The sequence below is a fragment of the Ammospiza nelsoni genome, chromosome 6 (genome assembly GCF_027579445.1).
Source record: "Ammospiza nelsoni isolate bAmmNel1 chromosome 6, bAmmNel1.pri, whole genome shotgun sequence".
Taxonomy (NCBI): Eukaryota; Metazoa; Chordata; class Aves; order Passeriformes; family Passerellidae; genus Ammospiza; species Ammospiza nelsoni.
In genome coordinates, this window is record NC_080638.1 from 15381931 (window position 1) to 15402609 (window position 20679).

At 36.6% G+C, this 20679-nt stretch overlaps 1 protein-coding gene across 6 annotated transcripts in view; it reads right to left on the reverse strand.

Annotated features, from left to right (window-relative positions):
* The window catches only part of SOX6 (SRY-box transcription factor 6), a 257653-nt gene that overhangs the window by 216984 nt on the left and 19990 nt on the right, over window positions 1–20679 (reverse strand). For all 6 annotated transcript variants that reach the window (XM_059473935.1, XM_059473933.1, XM_059473934.1 and 3 more), the window contains exon 2: window positions 8650–8899. In XM_059473935.1, the coding sequence (XP_059329918.1) occupies window positions 8650–8895 (246 nt within the window). In that variant the 5' untranslated portion in view covers window positions 8896–8899. The remainder of the gene's footprint in view (window positions 1–8649; window positions 8900–20679) is intronic.

A 20679-nucleotide genomic window follows, 5' to 3' on the forward strand; every position in this document is an offset into this window, starting at 1 on the left:
ACAGACCAACAGCCTGGTGAGCTGGACTCTCTTGTCAGGAGTCCTGAACGGGGGGAAGTGCGCAGGGCTGCGGATTTTAATGGCAGCATTTACGTTTCGCGTCGGGAGGGGGGATCCTCTGGAGCTCTCTGAAGGTGAGAAAAGAGGAAACCTTGTGAAATGAAACTGAGGGCTGCAAGAAATCAAGGTCACAGTGTTAGTTAGCAATTTGATAATAACTGTGATCAACTTTGATTGAAAGTTGACGACTGCAATCCCACTTAATAGCCAGAGAGAAAACTGTTTCTGCAAGAGTTCAACTGAAATCACAGGATGAATGGCCAAGAAGTAGAAAGCAAATATTACTAACATAAAATGTGTTAGCTGAATTGCTTATTTCCATGTGGATGAGGCTTTTCTGTTATAAAGGGATATTTATCTGTCTCTGCATTGAATGGGACACATGTAAACACCCCAGGAAAGTTGGATATCCAGAGTGGTTTTGATTCCAAGTACTAGAGGCATGCTGGCACTTGGAACTAGTCTGGAGTTAACATATAATGAAAGCAAATGTTTACAAAATCATTTCCAATCACTACATTAAATATGGTTTCCCATTTTGAGGAATTTAATTAAATAGAATTAAAATAAATTAAAAATCTAAGTGATCATTTCCAATTCTCATCTGATTAAGAAAAAAACACAAAAGTTTTATTAAGAAAGATTTATTTAAATCCAAGGCTTGAGAATGACTGCTATGAGCTATTGAGAGAACATAATTTGTTAAGTCTCAGCAAATTATGCTAGTGGGAGGGCAAATGGCAAGTAATGAAATAAAGCTTCAAGTCTTTTACTCAGCATTTACCCTGATAAAACTTATACTGATTTCACTGTTGAAGTATAGGCTGAACACAATCTCTAAAGGGTTTGCATTCCATCTTCTACACAAGTCTAAAAACCTCAAGAAGAATCAACACAACAGTAAGCTCTAAGCCAAGAAATATTATGTTAAATTTAGAATTTAAAAAAAAAAATTAAAAAAAGAAAATAACTTCAGACCAAATGTTTCAAAACGAGATGTCATAATAATCAAGCACATATAATCTAAGAATGGTCTTATAAAGAGGCCACTGCAAAACCTGTCTGTTTGGAAGGCATGGGCAGGGATATTTTGTTGTGTGTAAAATATATTATATTTTATATTATATTGCTTAATTGCAGCAATCCCCTCCTATTCAGGTGTTGGAGAAAACCAGGTGAACCAACACTGGGTACAGAGATTTCAGAAGGTTACAATTTTTCAGCTTTGTGATTCAAACCATTATCTTTACAAATGAGTAGCGATTGGAAACATGTTGACAGGCACTTTGCTCCATTCCACAACAGAAAAACACCCCAAAATTTTTAAATACAATGACAGAGCACTTCTATATGGCAACCAACTCACCCACAAATGATACTCATAAACTCATGTGCTTTTGTAAGAGTTAGATGCTAAGGATTTCCTTAATTATCCAAATACCATCTGTCCTAACTCCCTGTGTTTACATTTGGAAATAAATCACAACAATATTGCGACTTTATGCCCTGCACTTTGGTTAAATGCTCTTATTAAGGAAAAAGTAATGGACAGCCATTTACAAAATGATTATTTAGACTTACATTTTCATCTAAACTGAAACTAAAGAAGCATTGTGATCAGTCCCAGCTGATCAGCATTGTTTACCTCTCGGGTAAATAAAGACACGTATTTTGTGATGCATGCTTATCAGAAGTTGCCAAATAAAACAAGGATTGTGTGGCTTGGATATTCCAGACCACTTTGTATATATCCAACTTCCCCCTATTAGGTCATATTAATTGTCCAGCTTATAAGTAGATCTGTTGTAAATATAAAAATAAAATTTGTCTTTATGTTCTTAGCAATATCGAATGCACATGAAAATCCTCCTCTGTATATAGTTCCATGACATGCAGTAGATGCTTTATGTCCCCCTTTCAGCTTTTGCAGAGGAATGCATGCAGGAAACCAGCCTGCTGCATAGAGTACTTGTATTTCTTTAAGGTAAACACTGATGAAACATTTGGAAGATTGAAATAAAAACAAGAAATTTATGAGACATAAAGGTATCACATAAAATTGCCGTGAATTACAATAACATTGGCTGAATCCCAGAACAGATAATCCTTATAAACATGCAGGAATGTTGTAAACTGTATATGAATGTCAGTGATACAGTACATTAGGAGATTCATATTACACTTGGTGCTGTGTAAGTCTCAGTCCCTAGGTTTTTCATGGCCTCAAAGATTAAAACAAATATATGTAGTATCTTTCCTTCCTCCATGAAGATATTTTATGTACACAGTTTTATTATGCTGAACAAAGATACCAAAGTCTGTTTTTTCTTGAGCTGTCAAAGTACAAAAGAAATGCAAAAAGTCCTTGCACAGATGTAGTAAAGTGCTGGATTTTATCTTTTGGCAGGTGCTCAATATGCAGCCCACATAATCACATGTTAATGACTGGAGTGTGTTAATCAGCATGCATACCTGATTCCTTTTTGCCCAAGGAAAAAAAAAATTAACAATTTAGAACGTGTTAATGCTTCTACTTTTGAAAAAATTCATGTCAATATACAGAAGTGAATTAAAAAGTTTTCAGAAATTGCTTCATAAAAATAGGAAATGTTAAAATAGGAGAAAGGAATAAAATTACTACAGATTTAGATGAACATAAACCACAAGTCTTTTGCGAAGAACTCAGGTGATGATTAATTCTGTTTAAACACAATTCACCCTAGAATATAGGGAAAGGTTTAAAATAGACTGTGCATTTGGAAAAGAAAAATTATGCAATGTCAAAATGAAAATAAAACAAATAAAACAAGCATGCCAACAAGAACAATTATTTGATTCTTCTTCAAATAAAGTTCAATTTTATATTTAACCACCTTCAATAAACACATTATCCCTTACACTTCTAGGCAAGTTTTTTGTTGTTTTTAATATGAAATGTTAACATCTTTTTATGCTAAAGATAATAAAACAAAGTCCTTGATATTTCAAACATTTAGACATGTGCTTAACATTATAGCTGCTGGTAGTCCTAATAAAGTAAAGTTAAGCACATACCTGAATGCCTTCTGAATCAGAACAACATGCTTAAAAAATAATTAATTCTATCTTTTCTGCAATATATTTCTCATAGATGTTTATTTTATGGAAATATAAAAAACCATATCCTCAGCTTTTACACACCCTTTAATTTCAGCCAAAACTTCGTACCCATGCAATTATGTATCTAGGTATTTATCTCTTTAGTTAGATAAAAATTCTAATGCACTACCTGGCATGCAGAAATAATATCACAAGCAGAGTAGAATTGCTTTCGATGATCGCAAAACTCAGATTTGTACATGTAAATAACAGCTGCATGAGCAATTTAGCAGAAACAGAATTGCCAGAGTTTAGGGCATTTATGTTTGATGCATTTTATATGTTCATATTCAGCCCATAAAGGAACCAAAAATAAAATTTCAAAACATGTAATTGTATCTATAACTTTCAAGAATTTGAAGCCATGAATTTATATAACAACAAATTCACAGTGTTTAGCATGTGTAAATGTTTTTCAATGATCTTCCCTAAACACCTGAGTTTATTTTCCTTAAAGGGAAGAACCTTCAACATGAGAAGTTAATAACATGGAGCAGGAGGTGGGGGGGAGCAGCAGGATTGTGCCTGTTTTATGTAGAGACAGAAGCACCAAAATATCAAGAGCTTTAGGATACCACCTATTTCTGCCTTTCTGATGGCAGTAGCTTTGTTAAAGCTACATAAAGTAAAATGAGATACTTGGTGATTTAAAATTATTTTTAAATGAACAAATACATGTGATATGAAAAGATCTTCAATTTCTCTGCTGCATACATAAATCTGCTCTCAGTACTGCTGAGATGTACATGCAGCCACAGTGGAAAGGTAGGAAGCCTTTCACTCCTTTGGCAAGAAGTCAACAAAAGATAGAGAGTCTTGACGTAATTATGAAATATCTGTCAATGCTGCCATTTAAGATAAAATCCAATGAGATACAGTTAGTTTCTAAACCCAAGGGATCTCTGAATGATGTTACAAAATGTACAGGGAAACACAGCATATATTTGGAGACAATTCATTTAATTTGTGTGTGTGCGTCTGTGTTTGGTTTCCCTCGGTCCCAGGGAAATAACACCCATCGTTGAGAGTGGGTTTGCTGCAGGGGTTCCCTGTGAGAGTCCCTCCCATCCAAACAACAGCAGAGCAAAAGAGACGTGCCTGCCCTCATCCAGAGCAGGCACACACTGCCTCACTGACTCCCACTGCCAGCTGCCCTGGGGTCATGGGCAGGCGGGAAAAGGAAAGGGTGCAGTGACCACCTACAAGTGATGCCCACAGGGCCTGTGAGCTCCTCACAACCCTGCTTGTTACACCAGGACCGGGGCTGAGAAGAGAACTTACCTCTCTGTGGGTTATCTACTGTTGGGAGCAGATGAGAAGTTGTGCATTTTGGACAAAGGGTCCAAATTTCTTTAGATTAAAACTGCTAAAATTTATTATTCGTGAGTCCCAACTGTAGCCTTAATAGCATGGGAATACACCACCCCATTCCTCAAAGAAGGTACACTCACTTGTCCATCTAAATTTGTATTTTCTTGTTGGCCCTGCTTTCTCCTGATACTTCACAGCAAAAATAAAGAAAAAAATCTTTGTAATTTACCTCATGGGTCATGTGGGATTCTCTATGAAGATGGGGGCCATTCCTGGTTCCCCAGTGAGCAAACACATTAATATTTTCCATTTCTCTGCATGCTGGCCACTAACTGGGATACAACAACTCAATTACTAATAAATTTAGCAAAATTAAATATTTTTGGCCTTCCCCACTCAACCTCTCTGTTGCCTTATCAGAGACAGATTTTGGATGCAACCTAAAAATTTTACTATTTTCTTGCCTGCTTCTCACTGTCTCACTGGACAAGGCACAATACTTTCACCACTACCTTAGTACCACTTTGCCCTCTTCCCTACAGTTTACCACAACTAATAGATATGGCCTTAGCCTGAAATAGGTTTCATTTTCTAGTAGTGCTACAATCAGCAATAAATACCCTGAGATCCAGGTGTTTTTACACTAAGTTGCAGTTAGAAAGATAAGTATAATCTTTTCAGCTCAGTAATATGAATTTACAGAAATCTTTGGGTTGCTTTATCTTCCCCCCACTGTAATATCAAATTGGCTGGTGAAATGATACTGGCAGTATAAGTCATTACAGGTCTGACGTTACAGTTGTTACACATTGCTGAATCTGTCAAATGAAAAGGGAGCACAAAGGGAATTTCCAAATGCAGCTGCTATTTCCCATTTGTTAAATCCTTTTATTACACCATGTAAGTACACAGCTGGGAAATACTATAGAGTAGGAGTTAAAACAAAATATTTTGGCTTCCAGACATTCAGAATACACAAAGGACTCAGTGGAAAGCAATGCCTGATATCAAAAGGGAGTGAAAGTTTGAAAACATTTCTAGCCAGTGTGGTTTTTTTCTGATAATGAACAATGTAGTTTAAAGGTATCTTACATTACAAAAAGTGCTGCATGCCATAAATGTTGGGTAGAAATGCAATTTTTTTTCACTAAAATTGCCCTCCTATGGTATCTTTTCTAAACTTGAGATCTGTACAGCCCTCGTAGCAAATTATGATGCATACTGTGTGCTCTTTCAAATTCCAGTGAACTCCTTAGTAGTTTTAAGGACAGAAAGGATGCAGGATTGTGCTCTTAATTAGATACCAGATAAAAGAGAAATTTTTCCTCCCCATATGTCGACACAGCATTCTTTGAATTTACTATCTTTTAAGCAGACAACACACATTATTGATGCATTTTAATGACAGCACTACTGTCTTTACTTTCAAAGTAAATGCTATGAACAGGTGCTTCTTCAAATCTGCTTCTAAAGGATCCGTCTGGGAAAGGTCAGAAAGTGCTTACCTTCTGGGAATTTGGGTTTATTAAGTAAAAAAGTGGCCACTGCCACAGCACCTATCTCAGAATTGCCCAACCCACCTTCTGGAATCTGTCTTTCTGGAAAGAAACGTCTCTCCTCCCTCTAAGGAGTATGAACATGTTTTCATCAGGATAGTTGCAGGCCTCTCTAAATTCTTTCTTAACAATATGAATGCCTGCTTGACTGAGATACTTCAGAGAAACTCTCTGCAATGAATATAGGCTTAAATGTTTGCTCATAAAGAACATATTTAAGTGAGGGGAAAAAAATCATAAAAATAGAACAAGGTACTTAAGAGAGAGTCTCTCCTGGAGAAAAAAAAAATTTCCCCACATCACTGTTGTGATCTCACAAGCTAAGTCACCTAACTGTCAATACACTTGGACCTTGCTCTGTACATTTAGAGCTCTTTTAATTGCAACCAAAATACATGTCTTAGTCTTCACTGTAAGCCAAGCCTTGTAAATTGGACCCAGCTCTGAGCTGGGAAGAAAGAAAGATCCATTTGGTTTAGCTGAGAGCTTGTGAAATAAGTCTGACATATATCCACCACCAGATTTAAGCCTAGGGACTTGTGGAAACTGCTAATGATTTTCAGGACATTCATCTACATGGAATATTTACTGGAAAAAGGAGATAGGAGAAGCAGAGTGCTAAGTCCCTCAAGCAAAGTTTATGCACCTGTTCTGAAACATGAGAGGCTGTGCAGTGATTCGTGCCTGTCCAGAGGTACAGCGAGTGTTGACATGACAGTGCAGCACGAGGAAAGGAAACAGAGATTGCTCTTTGCCACTGGGACTGCAACCCCCTCCAGAGCAATGTGAGCACAAATGATCACACTGTACAAGGGCCAACCATGTCACCTCACGCCAGGTCCAAGGAACAGGCCGAACCAAAAAAAAAAAAAAAAAAAAAGAAAAAAAAATGCATGGAAGGACTGCTGGAATCTAGGAGTTCCTTTCTCTCTAGGACACAGAGTAATTTTATCTATGATACTGGTGTCCTAATATCAAAATTCCAAGAGTGCACCTGCTTCTCTGAATGAATGGAGAAGTAGCTGATGAATTCACAGATTAACTTTTTCCATCAACAAACTGGATCAGTCCTTTCTAGTCTGAATGCAGCTTGTCCTCCTGATAACACAGAAGTTTAAATTATTTTAGTGCCCTTATTGCATAACTTGGGCAAAAGACTGACTCACACTCCAAAATTCTGAATGTAAGCCATAAAGACAACTTAAAATCTACCTTTCCAAATCACTAATCTATAATCATTTTTCTTGGAAGTGATTTTGCGGTGGAAGTTTTGTTTTCTTCATAGCAGTCATCCAAATGCCTGAGAATATTTTAGACCTGACAGAAAGTTCTGCACTGGGTTAAATTGTGCATTACAGATTAGATAGCATTTTTCTGGTTTGGTTTGATCTCTTGAAGCAATTGGATTTTAGGAGAAAAAAACCCAACACTAGATTAACAAAATAAAACTTATTGTACTGCTATTATTTAACTAAATCCAGACATGATAGTGTGCACAAAGAACTCTGGTATCTCTGTTGAGAGAATGCATCAGAATGATTGTATCTAGCCAAATTTGAAATTAATCCATTATTGTTAGTGGTGCTAAAAAAAAATTCTGCGATTGTGCTTAACATTATTAAAATCTGCTGATTTGTACAGGAAAAAAAGAAAGATTTGCTGAAAAAAAAATCTGCTCAGAGATACTTAATAGAAATTGAGAAATTTTATGAAAATGCAAATTATTCTTTTTTAGCTAACTGTCTGAATTTAAGGCTTTTGAAAGTCACTTTCCAGAGAGTCTGGAATTATGATGTTCTAAATTTACAGAACACCTGGCTGCTCCACATACCTTAATTCTGTTTCTGAGGAACACGTGCAAGAAAAATAAATTGACTAAGATGCTCTGGCCATTCAGCCTTCATTCAGCCTGCCCATTTATTGCAGAGTTTTGGGGATTCAGAGGCAGAGCTACAACCACTAAATACATTATATTTAGGCTGCTGAAGAGAATAGAGATAATAATTCTGATCATTTCCAACGTCACCTGTGTATAAGTGGTGATCTAGCTACTCATAAACACCTTTCCCCTCCACAAAAAGTTGTAATTTCCTAAAAGCAAAGTAGGATGTTTGTGTCACCTAAAATGCCAGTTTCTTTGTTGCTGTGTAAAGATGTAATATTCTAGATTTGGTAGGTCCTATTTCTGAAAGGCAAGTAAAAAAAAATTCATTAAAGTTTCTTCCTTCAGCACAACACTTTGCAGATGACAAACAGTTGTGAGCTACATCCCCCTGTCAGAAATTAATGCTTGGATATATGGGCTAGAAAGGTTATGACATAAATCAAGGTATGAATGAAAACATGATAAATAGATGCATTTCCTTTCAGAAGGTGAACTCATCAAATGACCTCATTCAAACAGACCTGTATACTTAAGTAAATTATACAATTCTAATTTACAATTACACCATACGATGTTGATCTACTGCCGACGCTTTAGCATTTAAAAAGCTTTACACCTGCACACGCCTTCCCAAAGGGCAGCGAGCCATCTCTCACAGCGCCAAATCTGGAAAGGCCCCGTGGGGATGGCCAGACTCACCATTCTGTGTTGGGCTGAGATCACTCCGTCCCACTCGGGGTCCTGCTGCATGGTGGTGACCAGGGTCGAGGGCAGCTCCTCGGCGTGAGGTTTGTTGTGCATGACATTGTGCAGAGGCAGGTGAGGGGCCGCGTGCTGCTCGCTGCTGCCGACCTCCTCCTTGTCTCGTGGTGCTACGTCCTGGGTCATTGTTTCCTCCCCATCAGCTGCACATGCAAATGGAGAGGTAGCCTGCTTGGAAGACATTCTTCTGCGAGACAAGAGAAGGAGACAAAGAGAAAACATTGGTGCTCAGTGACCAAAAAAAAAAAAAAAAAAAAAAAAAAAAAAAAAAAAAAAATCAAGCTCAGAACAGTCCTTGAAGTGCATCACACCTGCCTAGAACAGTAACAAATTAATCACCTGCAGTCAACAGAAGTACTCTAAAAAGCATAGGATTGGGGATCTGGACCCAAAACGCTGGGGAAAAGTACTCCTTGATGCCAAGACAAGGTCAGGGTTAAGTTATATGGCATCATTCGATACATTTAGACTTGTCAAACAATATAATTTTCTCGAGCCATAAGAAAATAGTGTTTTTATTGGTATTTTCATGCTGATTCTATGAGTTCAATTCTTTAAACTCTTACTCCCATGAGCAACCTGAAGCTTACAAGCAAGCCTTTAAAGGAGAGAGCTCATCATGCTTACATGACCTCATTCCTTGCAAGCAGAAGATGCTTTCTACATATATGAGAATAAATTTTAAGTCCATTTCAAATTCTGCTAAATGAGTCCTTTTGCTGTTTGTTCAAAGCTGTATTGCTGTTAGACAGTTTAAAATTTTGCCCAGTTTTACCTTTCAGAAAGTGTTTAGAGAAGCTCATGTGAAAAGTATTCTAAACCTAAAAGGTTTGTTAAATGGATGGATAATACCTTAGTAACATTTTACATTTCAAACTAAAAACCTAAAATAATTATGTTTCTTTTCATATTAGACACAAAGTACAGCATATAGCTCAACAAAGTACTTTGAATTACTTAAAATTGCAATGAATAAATGCACTGATTTATGTTAAATGCCTTTTCCTAATAATGGCCTCTTACTACCATCTCATATGCAAACACAGCTTTCGCCACAGTTTCTGCACTTAGATGAAAATATTACTGACTTCAACTCAAAATCTGAAAACACTGTCATTTAAAATTTCTAGTAAGATTAACTGCAACTGTTAAAACAATCATTAATAAACCTGAAAAGAGACAGCTAAAATATATTAGTTATTTTCCCAGGTCTTAGTAACTCCAGAATATCCTTGACACCGAAATTGCTGAGAAACTAAGGAATAAGATCTTCACCTTAATTGCTTTTTAACAATAATTGATTTCATACCATTTCTTTAAAAATGCACAAATCAGTTAACATAGGAAGCCACATGAGCATTTTTCGAATTAGCAAATCATTAACTTGCTAGTACTGTTTCTACAGACAAATAAATACTGATTAAAGGGTCTGGAAATCTGAGACTAACAGTTAAATTTACAAATCTGTCACATGCTTTCATGAATATTACAGTGAAGGAAATATCAAGTGCAAAGAAAAATAATTAAGTTAATTCCAATTTAAACAGTAGTTTTTATGTAGCAGCCTGTGTTTCACATAGGATTTAACAGCTAATGCTAAATTTCTCACAATTAATGAGGGAGTTCAGATTTAGTATCCTACAGTGAAAAAAAAATTAATATAGGATCAACTAATCTAATTATGTACAGTTCAATATGAAAGTATTACAAGCTTTGAAGTGCTCTGAAACATATTAAAACACTGATACCTATTTAGAATAACTATTCTGTAAATAGAGATAATCCTGCCTCTTAAACTCGATACTGGTGGGGGGAAAAAACGTTTGTGTTTTCTTTAGGGAAGCCTAAGTGTAAGTGGGAGTCTGACATGAGTGTTGCCAATAAGCAGAACCGAGGAATTTAAACCGTGCATTGCATTTTTCCTATGCTAAAGAATTTGTGTTGATGCTACAGAGAACATGCCAAGAGTTCAGCAACCGGCATTATCGTGTGCACTTCAAAAGGTTCTGGCTCATAATTGCTGTGATCCAAGATAAAATAAAAGGTTGCTTTCCCTTTTCTCATTAAAGTAGTCACGTTAATGCAATCACTCACATGAAAATATAAGTCATGCTTTGCGTAATTTGAAAACCCGACATGAAAACCGAAAGTCACAATAAAGGTTTTTCCTTTCTTTCACCTTCTCAACAGATCTCATTCCTGTTTCATACTGAACGAGCTTCTGTGTAAAGCAAGAGCTATGGCTGTTTCTTCACCATAAATTAATCATGACACAAAACTAGAAATGAAAATGTCTCTTAAGAATAATTTCAACTACAAACTGCACCAATGAATAATACTGCACAATCCTAATTAAACACAACTCTGCAGCTGCAAAAATAGGCTGAATCTGTCCAAAGCTACGAGTTGGCTTTAAAGGCTGGTTTGTTAGGGACTGTTTTCTTAAGGAAGGCTGGGCCCTCAGTCTTAATCAGCCAATAAATTATTTCCTGCAATTACATTAAATAGAAAATTATCTTCAAATTGGGAATGTTAATTGAAAATCAAAATTCAGACTGAAGTTTAGAAATTACATGCTGAATATAATTAGTCTAGAAAGGCTTCACCTCTATTTCATAAACAGGCTTTTGGTGTTTCCCCAAGTGACCATTCAGCAGAGCTATCTACTGGTAATGCACTGTAAGGGAGGCATTTTTTTCCTTGACACGTACACTAATATACCTTCCTCTTATTCGTAATGATTTAAACACAATTCAATAAACATCCCCATTCAATTGCTGTGAAGTTGATTACATAAAGGGACATTGTTAATATTAAAAATAAAATTATAAAAAGTCACACTGACTAATAATCTCAAGCCATGCCCAGCAACTTTTTTCTGTACTGGAGCAAGAGAACAGACCAAGGGTAGGGTTCAAGAGCTTCCTAGCTCCACCTACCACTTCTCCCCGCTGCTGCATAATGGACAGACACCTTCCATTCTGCACTTTAGTCAGTCACCCACAGTCTTGGGGCCTGGAAGGGAAGGCAGGCTCAGGCAGGCCTCCCAGGCACTTGCTTTTCTCATGGCATAATTTTTAGGGGTGTGTTTCACTCCTATTTTCTCCAAAGCTTTGTTAAAACAACTAGATTTAACGGTAACTTTCTGGTTGTTAGATTAAAAACATTGGGTTTAAAGGGACAGATGTGTAGGGACCTGTTAGATTAAGCCCTACACATGCTTTTGCCAGCACAATCATTAACTCAGAGAATATAGTTCATTTTTACATGGCTTTCTAAGGGTGTCCAGTTATGCCTGGGTTTGCAATCAGGAAAGCAGAGCAAATTTAAACTCTGCAGATGGGTGTTATCCAGGCATTTGGGAGAATTCTGAACACATGATTCCATCAGGTCAAAAGGCAGAGTTCAGTCAATAACTCCAAGGTCTCATTCAATTCCAGTGGAGAAGACTCTGGCCCAGTTGAGTAGTTTATGTTTATGATAAAATTAAGCTGTAGAGCAGCGTGTTGTGTTAAAATATTTCAATGTTAAAATATGAGCATGAATAGCAGTCAAATTTTAAGCCATAACAACTTCCCAATTTTATATTTAATATATTCAAAATGCATTTGCTGAAATCCCTGCTGAGAGGAGAAAAAAAAAATCAATATTCATAATAAATAAGGCTTGTAAAACATATCAGAAATTTACTAATTTCCATTATAATTTTTTTTCTGCTATTATCAATTAAACTCACTGGAATGATTTAAAAAAAAAAAAAAAAAGTTTCTGATAAAAAATATCTCCCTAGTTATAACCCCTGCAAACAGGGGTTTATAATGGAAGTGCTGACACAACCCTAACTACAGCAGCGCAAATGGTGCCGCTATAATACACAAAATCAAGTTCTATTATTCTAAACTATCCTCGCTCGGGGGGTTTTCTTTACTGTGCTCCCAGACAAACTGCTGAAGCATGAAAAATTTAAATGCAATCAAGTGGGTCCAATTCTACTTTACTAGAACAAGTGTCTACAGTGGTACAATCTTAAAAGAAGATGCAACAGATTTGTTTGGTGCTTTTCTTTCTTTTTTCTTTTTTAGCTGTTTATTTATAATACTGTGCAGTGGAGATAAAATAAGAGAGGAAATTACACTCACATTATATCAGTATATTGATTACACAGCACACAATCAGAAAGAAAACTACATTGTGAAATTGTTGCTTTGGTTAAATTGACAGATTAGCTGAACACAGCAATCACTAAAGGTGGAAAATATATCTAATGGGTATGAGAAAAGGTTGAAAAGGCCCTAATTACCTGAAGTCCTATCACCTACTGGATTCTGAGAATTAAAAATATCTTAATCCATATTTTCCAACTCTAGAATAAATTCTACCTCATTTTGAATTTGAGACACAAACAAAATGTGATAATTTATCAAAAGGTCAGTAAACCTAAAGGATTGGACCCCAACTTCAGTCAGCCTCAAGTAGAAAAGCTAAAATTGAACTGCTACAAGGTTTTTACCTACAAAAACCTAAACACAATCCCAAACAGCTTCACTTGCTATAGATCAGACCTGATTTTTTATTTGAAACCAAAGAAATTCTCTGTGCCCTAAAGAAGACAGCCAGTCAGATTGACAAAACGTTGGTTTTTCTTTTTTTCCTACATCCAGTGTGTTATACCTTTCTAAATGCAAATGTTAATACTTTTCTTTTTTTGTCTAAGGTTTTCCTCAAATTCTTCAAAAATTCATATCCTCTTTTTTAAAAACAATTAGCTGGTAGTCCTGACATGAAAGGCTTCCAAAGCCTGAAAAATCTTCCATCCTTGTTGACTGCTCAAACGATTAAATGTTACAGTAGAAATTAAGGCAAGACGTGGAGCTTCAGCTGCCAGACATTTCAGAATCAAGCCACGAAGTACAACAACAGATAACAACAATGCAATGGCCCAGACACTGCTCCAAAAACATATAAACTGAGCAATAACAACAGATATATGACAAAACAGACTTATAGTTGGCTGGGGACTCTCGCTTCTGCTCTGCTCCACCCTCACAAAGCATTCATAAACCTAAAGGCATGTCTACACTGCAGCCACATAAATGACTGCTTTGTAATGCTCAGATATCCAAACTAATTTTAAACAAGCTTGCTTCTGATAGCTCTCCAACTACAGTAGCATGGTGCTCAGATGGACTAATTCATCCTGCTTTAGTGACTGCAGCAGAGACATAACCCAGGTCTACAGCTCCAACAGTAGATTGGAATCAGATTAGATTAGAAATATATTCGCTTACAGAGCTTTTATGAACAGTCTCCATTCCTTTTCCCCAAAGTGCCAGATTAAAGTACTTAAGTGCATGATTAACTGTAAGTATGCAAGCAGTCCACTAATTTCAAATTGGACTACTCAGTTTCAAAAAGTTAAGCACATGTCTAAGTGCTTTGGTGACTCCAGAACTAAATAAATTAAAAGAAACCATTTTTAGGAGTACTCATAACCTTTTAAGCATTTCCTTCTAAACTCTTATGCCAACCTGGTGTTCAGAACTGAAAGAAAAAAAAAAAAAAAAAAATCAGCCACAGCATCTTATCCCTTCCCAAGTTTTAAAATGTGCATACTCCTCTCATAATTTTAAACATTGTCACAGGACCCTTTTTCACAAATCATCACTTTGCTTTGGGGTATATTAGATGCATTATAGCTCAGATAGACTTAAAGAAAAATGAATGTGTTTTGGCAAGAGCCAAAATATTTTGCAGTTCTGCCCTGTAAAATAATGTTGTGTAGGCAGAACCCAGCAATGTAACTCACTGTAAAGCTAATGCTGTAATCTTTAGACATCTTAGAATAAACAGCCATTTCCTAAAATTATGAAATCTTGTCTCTCTTTACAAAGAGAATTAGGAGCACAATTGAACAGTTAGCAAAAAATTTTGTACTCCTGGGGCCCCACACCTCAACATAAATCCCTCTGCACAAAGCCCGAATAGCTCGAGAAGGCTGCAATGGGAGAGAATCTCTCTTTCTGTTCCTGGCTCTGAGTCACAGCAAGGCCTCAGGCCAATCAACTCAGCTCCCTCAAGCTCTTCCTTGGCTTCATTTTGCAGGAATTCTACATGAATTAGTTACATATAGATCATAAACAGCACTGCAAGATTAGAGAGTTTATGGTAATCGCAGGAACCACCTTGGAAATAAAAGGGCGGGAGGGGGAGTGGAAGCAAATGTGATTCAAGAAATGACAGCTAAAATGTTAACTGAGCACCCAAATCTCTGGCTGAAATAAGCATCAAGCTAAGCAATACACCCACGGCTTCCAAGATACACACTCAGCTATTCTTGCATTTGTTTTTCCAATCCAGGCAAATTACCCTTCTGCTAATAGATACGAATCCAAATCACAAAGTTTGACTTGAGATTCAGACTTCCTCAAAGCTCAGAGGGAAGAACTTTTATGGTATTTCTTCTCCTTTGAAAAAAAAAAGAACACGAGGGGAACTAAAAAAAAACACAGCATCTTGGAATTTTTTGGAAAGTCATTTTCTTATGTTCTGCCATTAGAGTGACATTCCCATCCATGCAGCCACAGTGAACTACTAGGATTAGTGAATGAGCTCTTGTCTCTTTACCTAGTTATTGAAAGCATCAAAATGGACACACCAAAACAGCCTCACAACCCCTCTGGACTTTTCAGTGAAAATCCAAAATGTCTGTCTGGATTCACAAATGCCAAAATCACAACCTATCCTTTTAGCAAGCTAAATACTCCATTCTCTTTATTTCCTACCAGAAGCTTTCACTGAAAATGCCTAAGGTGAATGAACCCACACTGAACACAGTAAAAGAGCAGTGAAAGAATAGTCACTTGGCACCTGGGATGTGCTCATCTTCAGTCACAGTAGTTAATATTTTCTGTAGTTTATATTTAGCTGACAATATTGCTGTCACATTATTTAAACAGCTTGAGACTGTTCTTTGGACTGGAGCTCATATGCCCTGGAATGCTTTGACTCATGAATTGTTTCTCCTGATAATGTTACATCACGTAACCACCTCTGTTTAATTGGTTGGTATTAGCTTCCCAGTGATGGCTGCCTTTAAAGTCCTATGACTGGGCCATGTGTCTCTGGATATCCAATTTCTTACTGTTGGAAAAAGAAAAAAAAAAAAAAAAAAAAAGGCAGTACTGACTTCCAGCTATCTTTACCAATAATTATGGGAACAAGAGTGAGCGTGCCAAGAATTTATCCATCAGCAACTTATTAGGATTTGTTTTTCTAGGCAGCAAGTAAGAGAAAATACAATATAAATAAAAGCAATCCTTAACAATAAAATTAGAAAACAATGCTTGCTATAAATAAGCACTAATCCACATATTTTTATGGATCAGAATTGCTTAATTGTTTATCTGAATGATTATATAAATGGTTTTGATAAATGATGCCTAAAAACACTAAAATAAGAAAAACTTATTTTTAGCATGTTTAGACTTTGAGTCTTTACACAGAAGACAAAAATACTTTTATTTCTCCCTTAAAAAGACAGTTAAGAAATTGTTCTAATAACTGAAAATCTTCCTGATCACACTTAGACCTGGTGGGCTTAAGTTCCTGAAAGGTTCATTAAACCCTTTAAAGGCTCTGCTAGAAACATGCTCCAATGGTAAGATACAGTACTCTTATATTATTTCCCTCCTATTTTAGATTTTCAGGAGTTGCCTAAAATTCCATGTGATGAGTTAAACAGTTAATTGTCAGTCCTGCAGGTGTGAAAGGTCACATGCCATCTCTCTGCATTTCAGAACAGAAATATCAATACAGCCAGACTTCTTTCCCCCCCTCCCATTTCCTACTCCCTCCTTTCCATATTTTTAGTTCTCAGCTCTCAGTCAAACCAAACAGCCCAGCAGACCGAGAAATGAGGTATCAGTTTCAGGCTCACCTGTAGCCTGTTGCACTAAAGCACCAAATTAGAACCTCTTGTAACAAAAAAACAATGGCACTGCAGCTCAGTTACAGATTTCTCCTTTTAATAAAAACCTTACACTACAAGCCTAAAAACATTTCTAGCAGGCAAAACATTTCTGATTCAGTAGAGGTTATGCAAGCATCAAAGCACTTAAATATAGGTGCCAAACCACATTGCCAGAAGCTCTTAGTACTGTGAAGTACTGTTACCTGACAGCTCAGTGAATATAAAATTGCTTGTTTCTCCAACTGAAGACAATCAAATTGTCACCTTCCATTGTAATAACACACAACTTGAGATCAGCAAAGTGCCAACACAATTACCAGGAAGAAACAAAATGTAACAAAAAATATCAGATCTAAAATTCTCTAAAGGGTAAACACTTCCATCTGGCTATTCACACACGCACACAAAAAAAAAAATAGGAGAGATTCAGATGAGAGATTTTATTCTCACTATCAAATATCCTAGTTAATTTAGCAATAAGATTTATTTATAAAATAGAAAAAATGGCGAAAGGAGGTGATTCATGAAACACTAAAAATAAACACAGGTCAGAACTGTGCTGAGATTTTACTTGTGCACATTTAAAGCACTGCAAGGGTCAGCAGAGCTGCTGCTAGGGACGAGCATACATATCTGTATTGTTGTTATTATAAACTCATATGTGAGGTTTCATAAAAATTAATTCTAACTGGCACACGGCGTACTTTGGCACAAGCTACACATGACGTGCCACTTTTATTTGTTTATTTAAATGACTTCACTCTAAGAACTGAAAATGAAGTTTGAACTGCAGTCTGCCTCAGAACTGGGACTTTCAGGATATTAAAAACTGAGGAAAACCTTTGAAGGAGGTAATCTGAATACATGAAAAATAGCATTTTCACCATATATTTCTTGAGGTTATTCAGCAAGTGGCCTACATATTCAGGAGTGAAATTTGCATTTTGGTGATGCAGAGATCTAATAACTAGAAATTGTTTTATATCTACAGTAGCTCTGGGCATCCTATAAACTACAAAAGAGTGTCCTAGGTAGGATATATACATGGGAAACTATTTTCATCTAGTTCACAGAAATGAAACAAAACTTAAACCCTTCTTGAAAAATTTGCACTGTAGGGTGATATAATGGATTATCTCTTCTGTGTGGACATTCTATTCACTACTAACGCACACAAAGTTCCTGTGCATTTCTTGGTGAAAATACACATCACCTTCACGTACTCTTTAAGGTTTCCCCAGCTAAGGGCAAGTTAGAAAAGAAGAGAAAAGGGCAGAGCCAAGACTCAGTCTTTGACATCAGCTTTTCTCTGAAGGACTATTAAGGAATGGCAGTAATGGTCAAGGAGCTTTTTTTCCACCCTGCACAGCTGCACCAGAGCCTGATTTAATCCTAACCCTTTGGCTAAAGCAGGTACAAGGACTACTTAAACACATTGCTAGCCTTGCAGAAGAGGATGAGATGCAGCTCCACATATCCAACCAGGAATTCCTGCTGTGCCTTGTCTCAGGTGCCTCATCCACAGGAGCTCAGGTGCAACACAGAAAAGCTGGATTTTCCAACTGCAGCCTGCTCCCAGGCTTTGGCCTTGGATGGCTGCTCTTGTGCACTGCACCCAGTCACACAACAGCACCAGCAGGAACAGAGGAAGAAAGGAAGGTAGGAAAACCCCAAAACTATTTTAAAGGCCCAAGTACTTTGATCAGATAAAACATAACTAGACACAATGCCCATTTTTTGTGCAACTTTGGGAAGTTCTGGTTTTAATTCAGGGTCCTTACAATCAGGCTTTTCGAAGGCAGCATTGTGCACAATATTGCTTTGTTTTGGACTGAGGTCTATGCAATATGATCATTACCTGTGTGCACAATGGGAACCCCAAAATGTGTTCATAGACCCCTGCAGGAGCCACCTCATTCACCAGAGAGCTGCAGCTAGTACTGGGAGAAAGAAGCATTCTGTTCAGAAAAAGATCACATGCCTAGCTAAATCTACTCAGGAAATATTTGAGAAATACCCTTATTTGATGGGCAGTGTGGCCGAGGACAAGGGTGGTAACATCTCTTTTACTTCCCCCAAACTCTCCACTGCTTAGGCTGCTTTTCTTTTTATTTTAATTACCTTCACTACAAAAATATGAAGAAAAAAGATAAATAATTACAACACTCTAAGAAATCAAATAAAGTACAACAAAACATTTTCTCCTCTATTAATTAAGGTAATCAGCTGCTATTAAGTGCAAACAATTTAAAGTTCAATTTATTGAGACTTTGAACCTCCTATCCTTTCACCAGTTACACAGGTGAAATATCTACCAATTTTAACTGACGTTAAAAAAAGCCTGAAATAATAAGACTTTTTTATTCAAAGTCTTAGCATGACATATTTAACATCAAATATTTTAGCTGTTATTTAGTTTTAAAAATAAATTGTTTAATACTAACCAGATTCCCAAATAAAGCTCTGTATTTTTTAAGGAATTCACTGAGGTATCTAAGGAGTAGGCACTAAAAAGAATCAGAGAACATTAAAAAGTAATCATGACAGGATAAACTTACACCCCTTCACTATTCAGCTTGAAGAGATCAAGCAGCAGCAGTCCCTGCATGCAGCACTCTGAAACTGCATCAGTTGCAGAGCAAACTACAAACTCTCCCTGTCTTTTGGTTTCAGTTCTGTAACGCACCACAAAAGTGTTAAAAAGAAATAATCTGCAGTAATTGAGGACCCTCTACTATCCCACTTCCACAGAAGGTTACAGAATACAGCATCTGCTCTCTGAGAAGGAAACATGCATATCAAAATCAATCATAAGGGTAAAGGTGAAGAGTGCTCAGGCTCGGAATTGCTCCACATTTCTGAGTGTTCAAAGTTCAGTGTCAGTAATTTTAAATGTGTTAAAGAACATAATGAAGAACAACTATCAGAGTACAAAAGAAAACACAGGCCAGCACACAAACCAAAGGCTCAAATGAAGTTCTTTCCAAAAATTTAGAAAGTAAAAAGGCCAATGGTCTAAAATGCAGACTTTAAAATATTGTCAGTGATTTTAAATATTTTTTACCATTACCCTGCACATCCAGTTAGATCCCCTGCAAGTGATTTCAGCTAAAAGGCTGAGATATCCTTTTATAACTTGTGATGCAGCATGTTTACCATTGAAATATACGGTGCCTTATTGTGGTTTTCATCTCTGACCCATTTTTTCCTATATATTACGGATAAAACACACGATCTGCATTTGTAAGGGAGTCTTGTCTTTTCAAACAGTGTCACTTTTTTTTTGCTCAGGGCTATATTTTGTAACCGTTCCCCACTTATGTTTATTGGTAATAATTTATAATAGACAAGTAAACAGTCTGCATAATATGTGCAGACTGTTACTTCAAAACTTAGATTTGAACAGTTTCGTTTTCTCATGGACATTTGTGGAGGGCTCTGTTAACAATTTCAAAGGCAGTGCCATATAGAACATGATACACACATTTCATACACACAGATTTGCAAGCAGGTTTAGTTGGTACAGCTATCCTCACTACCATGAACCATAAACAAGACAGTCCACTGCCTGTGGTTCTAACTCAAATACATACAGAATTGAAAAGAAATGTATCTTTTAATCTAGGAATTATGACACAGATACAGAATCCTTATGGGTTTTTGAGAATGGGTTGGATCCTCAGATGCTGTAAATCAGAGCAGTTGTACTGAGGTTAACTCAATCCTATTTATTCATCTAAAAATATATCCTTAACAACTTTTCTTGGCATTGAAGATTTATGTTGGGTCTTTTTGCAGTATGGAATTTCTTTGTTTTCCGTGAAAAACTGACTACCAATATTAGTAGGAATCATATGACACGATAATATTCCTCCTAACACTCATCGCAGAGAAATGCAAAAAATAGTAAGGTAGATTAGGAATAGTGGCAGACTGTATCCATTGCTCTCAGTATTTTTAAAGTGTATTCCTCTTGAGCTGATTCAAAATAACAAGAC